Here is a 12,978-nt window from a genome sequence, read left to right on the forward strand (position 1 = left end):
TTTTTCCTTCAACATTAGTTCCCTGGAGGTTGATCCAAGTTGTTGTGTATATTAATAGCTCGCTCGTTTTCATGGCTGAGTAGTAGTCTGTGGTTTTGGGCATGAAGAAGTAAATGTGTTTGTCCCTCAGTCATGTCCAACTCTTTGCAACCCCATGAACTGTAGCCCTCCAGGCTTCTCTGGCCATGGAGTTATCCAGGCAAGAACTGGAGTGGGTAGCCATTCCTTTCTCCAGGGGATCTTCCCAACCTAGGGATCAAACTGAGTCTCCTGCGTTGCAGGCTAATTCTTTACCATTTGAGTCACCACGGAAGCCCAGTTACGGGCATGCCACAGTATAAATATTTATCCTTGGAAGGGTATATGGGTTAATTCCATTTTCTGCTACTGCAAATAAAGTTGCTATGAACACTCATGTACAGATTTACATAAGAACATAAGTTTTCATTTCTCTGAGGTAAAAGCCCAAACATATAACTTCTAGTTTTGTGATAATTGTATATTGCATTTTATAAAAAACTATCAAACTTTTCCAGAATAACTGTATAATTTTACATTTCTACTAGCAATATAGAAATGATCCAATTTCTCTGCATTTTTGCCAGAATTTGATATTATCACTATTTTTAATTTTAGCGTTTCTGATAGATGTATAGTGGTAGCTTGCACTTTCCATTTGCATTTCTCTCATGGCTAATCATACTGAATGTCATTTCATGTGTTTTTTGCCATCTGTTTATCCTCTTTGGGGAAATGTCTGTTGATGCCTTTTCCCTATTTTCTAATTGAAGTGTTTATCTTTTAACTATTGAGTTTTCAGGGTTGTTTATATATTTTAGATAGTACTCTTGTTGCAAATGTGGTTTTGCAAATATTTTTCCTAATCTGTAGTGTGCCTTTGCATTATCTTTACAGAATCTTTTGCAGAGCAAAAGTTTTTAATTTGATGAAGCATGATTTATCAATTCATCCTTTTATGGATTATACTAATAGTATTAAGTCTAAGAACTCTTTCCTTAGCTCTAGATTCCCAAATTTTCTTCTATATATTTTTCTAAAAGTTTCATATTTTAAGTTTTACATTCAAGTCTAGAATTCATTTTTAGTTACTATTTTTATAAGATATGAAGTTTAAGGTTTTGTTTTGATTGTCTGTGTTCAGTTCCTCAGTGCAACTCTTTGTGACCCCATGGACTGTAGCCCGCCAGCTTCTCTTTCCATAGGACTTCCAGGCAAGAATACTGAGTGGGTGGTCATTTCCTGATCTACAGATGATTAGTTGCTTGAGCACTGTTTATGAAAAAGTGATCCTTCCTTTGTTGAATTGTTTTTGCACCTTGTCAAAATTCAGTTGGGCATACAAGTGTGAGTATATTTTGGGTTTCACTATTCTGTCAATTAATTTATCTATCTCTCCACCACTACTATACCCCACGTTTTTGCAGTAGCTAACTAGAAAAATGTGATTTTTAGTGGAGGGATCTTCCCACTTTACCCTTCTTTTTCAAGATTGCCTTAGTTATTCTGGGACATGCGCTGGGACAATTTTTCATATAAATTTCAAAACGTATGCTAAGTTGCCTCAGTCACGGCTGACTCTTTGCGACCCCATGGACTGTAGCCTTCCAGGCTCCACTGTCCATGGGATTCTCCAGGCAAGAATACTGTCCCAGATGGGTTGCCATGCCCTCCTCCAGGGGATCTTCCTGACCCAAGGATTGAACCCACAGCTCTTACCTCTCCTGCATTGGCAGGTGGGTTCTTTACCAGCTGAGCCCTGCATATTTCTACCAAAAAAAAAAAATTGCTAGGATTTTTATAAGAATTGTACTAAACCTACTGATCAGTTTGAGGAGAATTGACATATTTACTATTTTGAGGCTTTCAACCCATAAGTATGGTATACCTCTTCATTTAATTGGGTGGTCTTTGATTTCTTTCATCACAAATTTCAGCACACAAATCCTGTACATGTTTTGCTAAGTAAATATGTAAGTACTTCATTTTCTTTGGAATGACTGTAAATAGTATTGTTTTTAATTGTAGTTACTTCATTGTTGATTTATAGAAATATGATTGCATTTTTCTGTTGTTCTTGTATCTTACAACCTTGCTGAATTTATTAGCTCTAAAGAGATTTTTCTATTCCTTGGAATAGTCTATGTAGACAATCATATCATCTGCAAGGAGAAATAGTTTGTTTTTTTTTTTTTGAGAAATAGTTTTATATCTTCTTTTCCCACCTGTATGCCTTTTATTTCTTTTTCTTGACTTATTAAAATGGCTAGAATTTCCAGTACTGTGTTCAATAAGAGTGGTGAGAGTGGACATGCTTACCTTTCTTCCAAAATTAGGAAGAAAGCATTGTTTTTCACCGTTAAGTGTGATGTCAGCTAAGATTTTTACACACTCTCTTTGTTAAGCTGAAGTAATTCTCCTCTATTCTTAACTAAGTACTGAATGAGTGAATTTCATTCTCACATAATTCTGATGCAATATATAGGGAGGAGAGCAAAAAAAGTGAGGTAACCAGTAAGATGACTATCACAGTACTCCAGGTGAGAGATGATGGTAACCTAGACTAAGATGATGGTGGTGATATGGACTAGGAGATAAGAGGGCAGATTCAAGATATACTTTGTTGTATAACCCATAGGACTTGCTGATGGGTTGGGTGGTTAGAGTCAGAAATTGCATTTGGCTACAAATAACAGAAAACTCTGGGCTTCTGAGGTGGCTCAGTGGTAAAAGAATCTTCTTGCAATGCAAGAGAAGCAGGAAACGTGGGTTTGATCCCTGGGACAAGAATATCCCCTAGAGAAGGAAATGGCAACCCACTCCAGGATTCTTGCCTGGGAGATCCCATGGGCAGATAAGGGTGACAGGCTATAGTCCATGGGGTCACAAAAGAGTTGGACATGACTTAGCAACTAAACAACAACAAAGAGAAAACTCTACTACAATGACTTAAGTAGAGGCTTCCCCCTCGCCCCCACCCTGCACAAAAAGAAGTCTGAGAGTAAGCAGTTCTATCAATCTCATCTGTGTCTCAGATCGTTTTATTCTTTGCTGTTTCATAATAACATATGACTTTGAACCATACAGTCACAAGATGGATGTGGTACTTCTAGGTACCACAGATAAGTTCCAGTAAGAAAGATAGAGTTGCATAATTTCTCTTTTAGTGAGACTTTATTCAGAAAGTTAAGCACTTCCAGAAACATCCATCTATATCTCCTTAATCAAAACTATGTCACCGAAAAAAAAAAAAAATGTCACTGACCACTCAACTGCAAGGGAAGCTAGGAAATTAATATTTTACTTTACAGTCTCTAAATTAGAGAAAAACAAGGAATAGCTTATTGCAATGGACACTAAGTGAGCCAATCCATAGTACCTACCACACTAAGGATGATGGAAATACAGAAAAATGGATTACTGCCATATTTCTGATTGACAGATTACATTACTGTTTACTAGGATGTATAAGAGTGGAAGAGACATGGATTTTTAAGAGAAAGCAATAGTTCAACGTTGGACATGTTGAGATTAAAACGTTTATGAAGCATCTAGAATGTCAAGAAAAGAATTACATACATGAGGCTGAAATTTAGAAATGTCAGTACTGAAGGTAATAATCTTGAAGTTACCAGGACACTGATGGTATTTAAAGCTGTTGAACTATATAAGATTACCTGGGAAGAAAAAAAGTAGTTGTACACAGCTTTGAGGAACTCCAATATTTAAGTATTGCTTTGGGAAAAGTGAACTCACAAAATAGACTGAGTAGCTAAAAAGCGAATAGAGGAACCAAGAAAGAGGCATTAAAGGCATAAATGGAAATATGTGTTTCATGGAGAAGGTATTCTATAGAGTAGAATGCTACTGAGAGAAGATAAATAAGATAAAGAGAGAAACTTCCATTGAATTTAGCAGCATGAAAGTAGTTGATGATTGAATTAATTAAAACCGATTTCAGAGTCAAGAAACAAAAAATCCACTTAAACCCCAAATAGGAGTCTGTTATTTTTCCCACACAACAGAAAGTCTGGATGTAAGCAGCTAAAGGTATTAGGGAGCCAATCATCAGAGCCTGCTGCTTTGTGATTCCCTTGGACTTTCTCTCATGACTGGAAAGTGGTGTCATTGCTCTGGACTCATGTACAAAACAGCAGAAGAAAAGGAAAGGGTTGGTGCTAGCACCATAAGCCCTTTACCAAGAGTAGAAAAACTTCCCCTTCCCTCAGAATTATTTTGCATCTCATTAGTCAGATCTATGTAACACAGTCATCCTGAACTTCAGAGGAAACTCCGGGAAGGTGAGAATTTATTTAATAAGTGGTCTAGCCTCTACAGTGAAAATGGACAAAACAAAGAACAGTTGAGAATGGATGCTTTAAGCAATCAAAAGTGCCTGCCATGATGACCTTGGCAACAACAGCTTTAATGGTATGGGATAGTGAGACTGAAACCAGATTACAGGGGATTGAAGAGTGAATGGGAGGTGGTGAGGTAGCAAAATGCAATGGACAGAAACATGTTCCATTCATTTGGCCAGAAATTTACTTGTGAAGGGTTTCCCTGGTGGCTCAGACGGTAAACAATCTGCCTGCAATGCGGGAGACCTGGGTTTGATCCCTGGGTTGGGAAGATCCTTGGGTTGGAGAAGGGACCAGCTACCCACTCCAACATTCTAGCCTGGAGAATTCCATGGACTGTATAGTCCAAGGAGTCACAGTCAGACGCAACTTTCACTTTCACTTTAGTTGTGAAGAGGAGCAGAGAAGTAGGATGGTATCTAGATTGAGTTGTAAGGTCCAGGGATGCTTTTTACTTTGTATTATTGTTGTTTTTGCTGTTAACATGAAGTAATAAATTATGTTTGTAAAATGATGAGAATGATCATTGTGAGGAGGAGAGAGACAATTGATACATAAGGAAAGACAGTGAAAAGAAAGACTCCAAAACATTCATGCTGGTAGGTTCTAGCCTGCTTATGATGTTCCCTTCCTGATAACCTGCCGATGGACTTTGGACTTGCTTAGTCACCTTCACAATTGGATCAACTTATTCCCTATAATAGATCACTTAACATTCCTGGTTCTGCTTCTAGGACGAAATCCTGACTGATGCAGAATTTGATGCTCAAAAAGTCCTCGAAGAGGCAATAAAATTATGTACTAGCTTCTATGTAAGAAGACAGGAGGTGCATGGCCTGGGGAAGTGAGTGAAGATTTCTGGAGTGAGATTTCACTTAAATTGAGTTTAAAGAGTTGTTAAAAATTGGTAAGACGAGGCAGGAGTGGAAGCAATGATGAACTAGTGAACCAGCTCACTCGAGAAGAAAAAACAAGCTTGATTTGTAACATTTGATAATTTCCTTGGTGTATATATTCCTGCTGCTGCTGCTGCAGTTTAGTCACTCAGTCATGTCCCACTCTTTGCAACCCCATGGACTGTAGCCTGCCAGGCTCCTCTGTCCATGGGATTTCCCAGGCAAGAATACTGAAGTGGGTAGCCATTTCCTTTTCCAAGGGATCTTCCTGACCCAGGGATTGAACCCTGGGTCCTGCACTGCAGGCAGATTCTTTAATACTGAGCCACCTAGGAAGCATGACCAATTTTAAGCTATCGACATGATGTCACATGAACACAGAGTTAGAAAGAGATGCACACAATTGGCTTTCATAAGTTAGTATGAGTACACAACACTAAGTAGAAGGTGTTGGGGGGACAGCATGTGCAATCAAAAAATAAATACCAAATTTCTTTCTTGTACAAGACATTTTATCGTGGAGAAAAGATCCAGTGGACCCCCTCCCCCACTAGTTGCCATTGCGGTTAAAGAACAATGCTCAGAAACAATAACTGCATTTTTTTGGCAGCATACCAATGACGAGCACCACAATGATTAATTCAACTAAGGAACTTCTAGACCTTCTCCTGTAAAAGCAGATAATATTATTTGTCTGAGATCAATGACAAGTAAATGCAGAGGTGTGACTCAATCCCTACTTAGCCTAAAGAGGATGCTTTATCTGCTACAGAAATCTTTACTACCACATCCTGTTATGATACTTGGAAATCCTCACACCCCCATTAGTCTGGAATCAAATTTTTCAGAATCGTTTTTGTGAGATGGAAAAGTCCACTTGGTTTTGAAGGAATTTAAAAGCGAGTCTTTAGCCCATACACTGATGATTTTGACAGAGTGCCAATACCATTCAATGGTGACAGAATAGTTTCTTCAACATATAGTGCTGGGACATCTCAACATCCACTTGCAAAAGTATGAAGTTGGACCCCTACTTCACACCATATCAAAAAATCAACTCAAAATGGGTGATGATGGATAATAACCTAAACATCAAGATCCAAACTGTAAATCTCTTATAAGAAAATATAGCTATGTTTTCTGTCCATTCGTCTTCTTAAGACAACCACCAACATCACCTCTTTTCTGAAGATCTCACCCTTTACCCTCCCTTGCTCCAAAAGGAGAGTTCCGTGCTCATTTATCCTCCCTGAGTTTCATCCTTGCCTCTGTGTTTGCATCTGTCACATGGTAGCACAACTGCTGACTGACACGATCTTCTCCCTGTTGAAACAAGCCATCTTTGAAGGCTGAGGCCAAGTTGCCTTTGCTTCTCCCTTCTCCATACTAAGCACAGCATTTCATGTGTAACAGGTGTACTGTGAATATGCTCTGTTAAAACGCTTCTTTTTTTTAGGTATAATTGACTTTAATGATATGACAATATTAGTGTTAGGAGTACGATGTGATTCATATTTGTATATATTGTGAAATGATCACCATAATAATTATAATAACAAAAAAGTTTGTTTTTCTTTTAATGAGGAATTTTAAGCTCTTTTTTTTTTTTCATGTTGATACAATACTGTTTAATACTCAAAATCCAGTCATACTTTGACAGTTATCTCAAAACTTTTCAATCCATGTTAATTTTAAAACTATCGAGAAATTAGTGTGTTAAGATAGCAGATACCAGTTTGCCTTCAGGTAGACTATAGACTATCCACTTTTAAAGAGTATCAGTCTGCCTTTGCTGTAGCCCCATCAGTGTACTCTGGAAAGAACGTACCACAGGAGCTGCAGGCATTTCCAGTCTGGAGCTCTGTGAGCGCGCCACAGAGGCGGCAGTGATGAGCCCATGGCGGCTGCATTGGAGACAGTACCGTCCAGTGTTCATTTTAGTATCTGTTGAACTGAATCCCTTAATTCAGTATAGATCAACTATCTGGTGAAATTATCACACATTCTGTCTGATTAATTTTCTTCCTACTCTGTGCTCCCTCCTCTCTGGAACCAGGAAGAGGAGTCTGCAACAGATACAACAGCAAACGCTGAAACCAAGGGTCCTCATGAACCATCAGCTAGCGTGTCGTCAAAAGGTGCATGTCCCGATGCTGACTGGGATAACGGCCTTGATGATACTTACATTTTGGAGGCTACAGAAGATGCTGAATTAGCAGAAGCTGCAGAGAACAGTCTTCTTGCTTACAATGGGATGGATGAAATTCCTGATGAACTACTAATAGAAGTATTACAAGAGTAGCTAATTATGGACACTGATATAACTAGGCTATAATCTGCATGAAGGCAGATTTAGTACCATTAAATTATAGTAACTTATTAAATAAGCCTGTTATACCAACTGTTTTATTTATCACTTTACTTCCAAATCTTATTTACTGAAATAAACCAGTTTTACTGAAAATCAGCTCCAGTGTGCTTATTAAATTCAGTAGAATTCTCCTTATGTGATTAACTATGTTCACATCAGCTTAATTTTGGATGTTTATTTTTAGGGTAAAGCTTCTGTATGTTTAAGGGCTGATGAGGTGTCAACGTTCTAAAACATTTTAAAACTTTGTACTTGGTGTTAACTAGAAAAGTTAATTATGGCCTCTAAAACTATTATACCTAGCCATTTAATTTTAATGACAAAGCAATATTAAATTCTGGGGACAAGATCATACAGTCTGAACAGTAAGACAGTTTCCTGCTTTTAAACTTATCTGAGAATGTTGTTATAACAATAAAAAACATTCAATTCAAATTAATAGTAATAAAGTTCAGGTTTTCTTCCCATCTTTGTGCAAAAATATATACTGCCTGTTACCTTCTAAAACTGTATCACGAGACTAATCTTAAATGTGCACATCTTAGTAGACTGGTCTCATTTCTGGTCAAGGAGCTTCTCTAATTGACAGTTGATATTTTGCAGATGATTTTCAGCTCCTAAAAGGGGTCTTGCTTTGAACAGCAAAGCTGGAAGGCTGGATGAATCATATGTTTCCTTTGCACTTGGTTCTTCCTCTTGAACAGCTGCGTAATCCTGATGAAGCTGTTTGAGATTAGACAGGAAATATGCTGCCTTCCTAAGGGAAGCTTTTCTCTCCTGAAGTTCCTCATACTTTATGTGTAGTTGTTTCAGCTCAGGTTCTACCCGAAGCAATTCATCCTGGGCTTCAATCAAATGCTGCCTTTTCTTTTCGATATCAGAGATCATCTTAGCATTCTTCCTTTTCAGAGTCTTCAACATCTGGACTTCTTGAAGCATTTTGATGAGTTCTTCTTTCAAATCAGAATGAAATTTGTTGATGGCTGCCTTACAAACTCGAGAGTCTATTTTTTGTTCATACTCTAGAAGAATGTTCTCGAATGCAGACAAAAACACATCTAATTCCATGATGTCACTGGCTTTCTTTTCTTTTAAACACCAAATAGGTGCACAGTCGGAAGTATCTGAGTCTGTGGCACCACTTCTTGGCTTCTTCCTTTTGCCAGGAAGCATCTTATTCTTCTGAGTTTTCAGCTGACCTTCTGTGGCTAGTGTCGCTTTCTCAGCAGAGGACTCAGCACTCTGGGGTCCTGTCTTCTGAGGAGTGACCGCTTCAGCTGGTTTCTCCGAAAGTTCTGGAAGTACTGTAGCTGAAACAGCTTCATGCCGTGTATTTATGTTCTCTGTGGGTTTAACTTTTCTCCTTACATCACTTTCTTCAGGGCTTTCAGATTCGTCACTGATGGGCTTGAGTTTTCTTCTTGGCTTCTCTCTGCTTCTTTTTCTTGAGGAATTGAGGGGAGATGTGACCCGCAGTGCTTGGAGAATTCTTCCTCATCAGCATATATAGCCGTGCTGTGTAGAGGAGGGTCAAAGCTTTCATAGGATTCTTCATCTTTCTCATTTTCGCCCAGCCTGCTGAGGCTTGAGAACTGAGAATCATCAGGAAACTCGAACACATCCAGAGGCTTGTGCATCTGGCCAGCTTTATCTTTCACGGAATGTGTTCTTCCTGCATGGTTCTTCGAAAATCTCGCATGCGACAGCCGCGCAGGCCGCGGCCGATCCATTCCAGCCCGCCGCGCTGCTAATGAGGAATTTTAAGCTCTTTTAGCCACTTTCAAATATGCAATACAGTACTATTAACTGTAGGACTGTATTTCAAATATGCAGTACAGTACTATCGGGCTTCCCTGGTGACTCATATGGTAAAGAATCTGCTTGCAGTGCAGGAGACCTGGGTTTGATCCCTGGTTCTGGAGGATCCCTGGGTTGGGAATATCCCTGGGTTGGGAGGATCCCTTGGAGAAGGAGGTGGCAACCCACTCCGGTATTCTTGCCTGGAGAATCTCATGGAATAGGGATCCTGGTGGGCTATAGTCCATAGTGTTGCAAAGAGTCAGACACTACTGAAGTGACTTAGCGCACACACACTATTAACTGTAGTCACTGGGCTGTAGGTCACATTCCTAAGGCATTTTCATCTTGTAACTGGAATTTTGTACACGTTGGGTGAAATATGCTTTTAAAAGAATTTATTATTTTAAAATTTATTTTAAATAAAATAAATCAAAATAAAATAAAAATAAACTAAAATAAATAAAAAATTAAAATAAAAAAAAGAAAATATAGGAATAAATTGCCATGATCCTGGATTTAAAATTTGTTTCTTAAATATGACACCAAAAATATGAGTAACAAAAGAAAATATAGGTAAATTGAACTTCATCAAAATTAAAGACTTTTTTTTTTTAATTAAAGACTTTTGTACATTGAAGAACATTACCAGTAAGGTGAAAAGAAAATCTATTGAATGGTAGAAACATTTGCAATCATACATTGATAATGCTCTAGTATCCATAATATATAAAGAACTCATAAATCAACAACAAAAAGAAAAAACTCAATTTAAAAGTGGGCAAAGGACTTGATTAGTTACCACGGAAATGCAAACTAAAAGCACATCACCGTCCCTAGGGTAGCTAGTGATCAGGTACCTCATCACCACCCCTAGGGTAGCTATAATAATTAAAAAACAAACAGAAAATAAATGTTGACAAGCCTGCAGAGAAACTAGAACCTTCCTACATCGCTTATGGGAACATAAAATGATTCAGCATTTTCATGATTCCTCAAAATAGTTAAACATGGCATTGCTACCTGACCAAACAATTCTACTCCTAAGTACACACCCAGAAGAATTAAAAATAAGAACTTAAATAAATACATGTTCATAGCATCACTATTCATTTTAGCCAAAAATGTAAACAATATGAATGTCCATCAATAATTGAATGGATAAATAAATTGTGGTATGAGGACTTCCCTGATGGTCTGGTGGTTAAGACTCTGCACTTCCACTGCAGGGGGCATGGGTTTGATCCCTGGTTGGGGGAGTTCTGCGTGCTGTGTGGCGTACAAAAACAAATGAAATAAAGTAAACATGCAATGAAATATTAAGCCATAAAAATAAATTAAATACTGATATATGCTATAACATAAATGAAATATTAAGCCATAAAAATAAATTAAATACTGATATATGCTATAACATAAATGAATCTCAAAAATATTATTAAATGAATTAAAGTAAACACAAAAGTTCACATATTGTATGTTTCCATTTATATGAAATATCCAGAATAGGTAAATCCACAGAAACAGAACATACATTTGTAGCTGCCAGCAGCTGGGGGTGGGGTGAATAGGAAGTAATAGTTTAGTGGGTATGGGCTTTCCTTTTGGGGTGATGAAAATGCTTTGGAACTAGAGGTGCTAGTTGCACAACACTAAATGTATTAAATACAACTGGAATGTTCACTGGAAAATGGTTAATATTTTGTGACATGAATCTTACCTCAGTTTAAAAACAAGAAAGTCCTTAATCTATAATTGAGGTTCATGTTAAGCAAAGAAAAAGATTGTCTCAAAGATGCACTGATTTTTATTTTCTGTTGAGATCAAATGAATTTCATTTTGTGTTTTGGAATTGTTTTATTGGGTTTGAAAACTATACTACATGTGGCTTTCAAACCTAAACAAAACAGTAAGAAAGTTACAAGACTGGTGGTTTTGGGTTTTTTTCTCAAGTGTTTTAAAACATTTTTGAGATTTTTAATAGTAAAAGGAAATCATATTTAGTACAGCTGGATCATTTCTACATAATTGGCTTTTCATCCTTGATCTGGGCTTGAACTGTTTACCCCCACTTTACTATTTAACCATTATCAGCTTCATTAATTAAACTGAAACAGCCTCCTCTAATCATTTATAAAATGCATGTCAAACAAAATTTAAACCAAGAATAGGATCTGGGCAAAATAACATCTCTTTAAAAGCTATTGCAACTAATCATAGGAGTTTCCAAGTTATTTTGTTGTTTTCCATTTATTATGAAAGAATATCGAAGACCTGCAGCATTTCTCTTGGTGTAGTTATCTGAATTCTTTTAAACAAGAGTAATTCTTTTAACAATAATTTCCACTGATATGAAAAATAGAATTTTCAGCAGCTTATTTATGTCTATAAGCTATAAAAGTCAGATTCCTATTTAATCAAGCCTTTAGATACATCTATTTGAATAGAATACTTTCTATTCTATTTAACTTTTAGTTGATCGAGTAAAAAATAGCATGGGAGGCAGTTTATGATATGCTTAAGAGAGTGTACAAGCAAAATTATGTTTGTGTATCCATAAACAAAATTAGATTTAAATATTCAATTCCAAAGATTGTTCTACTGGATTTCAATGAGACTGCCACGAAGTTGTAAGTGATTTATAGGAAAATATGCTCCAATCTTGTGATTTTTTTCCCCCAAGGCTTCGTATTTTATAGAGTTGAGATTGTTAGAAAAATAAAGCAAAAAACTAGATGTTAGTTCAAAATATAAGGGATAATGATGAGATGCAAACTTTACATTTATATATAAATGATGCTAGTGGCTGGACATCAGTTGAACCTGTGCTTTGAGTTTCTTCTCTAGTTCACCATTGCACTTAACTGATTAAGGCGTCAGTCTGTAGCTATAGAGAAGGAAGGCTTCTTAGGGTGATTCGGTTAATGATCTTTTTCTGTTACTATCCCATTGGACTCTTGGTCTGTGGCTATCTTCTTCACTATTGCATTCCTATTGCCCATTACAGGGCCTAACTCACAGTAAATGCTCAATAAATATTTCTTGATTTGAATAAACAAACAAATTAAGAATGAATGGCAGCTGTGCTAAACAGCTGAGTTAACTATATAGGGAGTGAAAGTAAAGATGTAATAAAGTAATGCCTCTGGCATTTTTTTTAAAAGAAAGTCAAAATACCCAATTAAGGACTTCATTATTTTACACCTCCTGTTTTGAATTCAAGATTCATTTATTCTCATTTTGTGGGAGGAAAACTGAGCACTGGGAGTTGACAGTTTGTTTATGTATCTATTAGTGCTTTTTCTCCCTGGGCTATACTTGGTTTTACTCATATTTATATAATGAATTAATCATATATATCTTTTTTTTTTCTTGCTTGTTTTATTTTTTTTTTCATTTATTTTTATTAGTTGGAAGCTAACTACTTTACAATATTGTAGTGGTTTTTGCCATACATTGACATTAATCAGCCATGGATTTACATTTGTTCCCCATCCTGAACCCCCCTCCCACCTCCCTCCACATCCCATCCCTC

General features: G+C 37.0%; 1 protein-coding gene across 1 annotated transcript; it reads right to left on the bottom strand.

The window, feature by feature from the left end:
* Window positions 1-7,115: 7,115 nt before the first annotated feature.
* Window positions 7,116-9,376, bottom strand: LOC122428626 (centromere protein U-like). The gene is given in 2 exon segments (XM_043448653.1): window positions 7,116-9,079; window positions 9,082-9,376. Coding segments are annotated over 2 exon segments (1,173 nt in total). The 3' UTR covers window positions 7,116-8,201.
* Between the last annotated feature and the right edge of the window lie 3,602 nt (window positions 9,377-12,978).

This window comes from Cervus canadensis, chromosome 2 (genome assembly GCF_019320065.1).
Source record: "Cervus canadensis isolate Bull #8, Minnesota chromosome 2, ASM1932006v1, whole genome shotgun sequence".
NCBI lineage: Eukaryota > Metazoa > Chordata > Mammalia > Artiodactyla > Cervidae > Cervus > Cervus canadensis.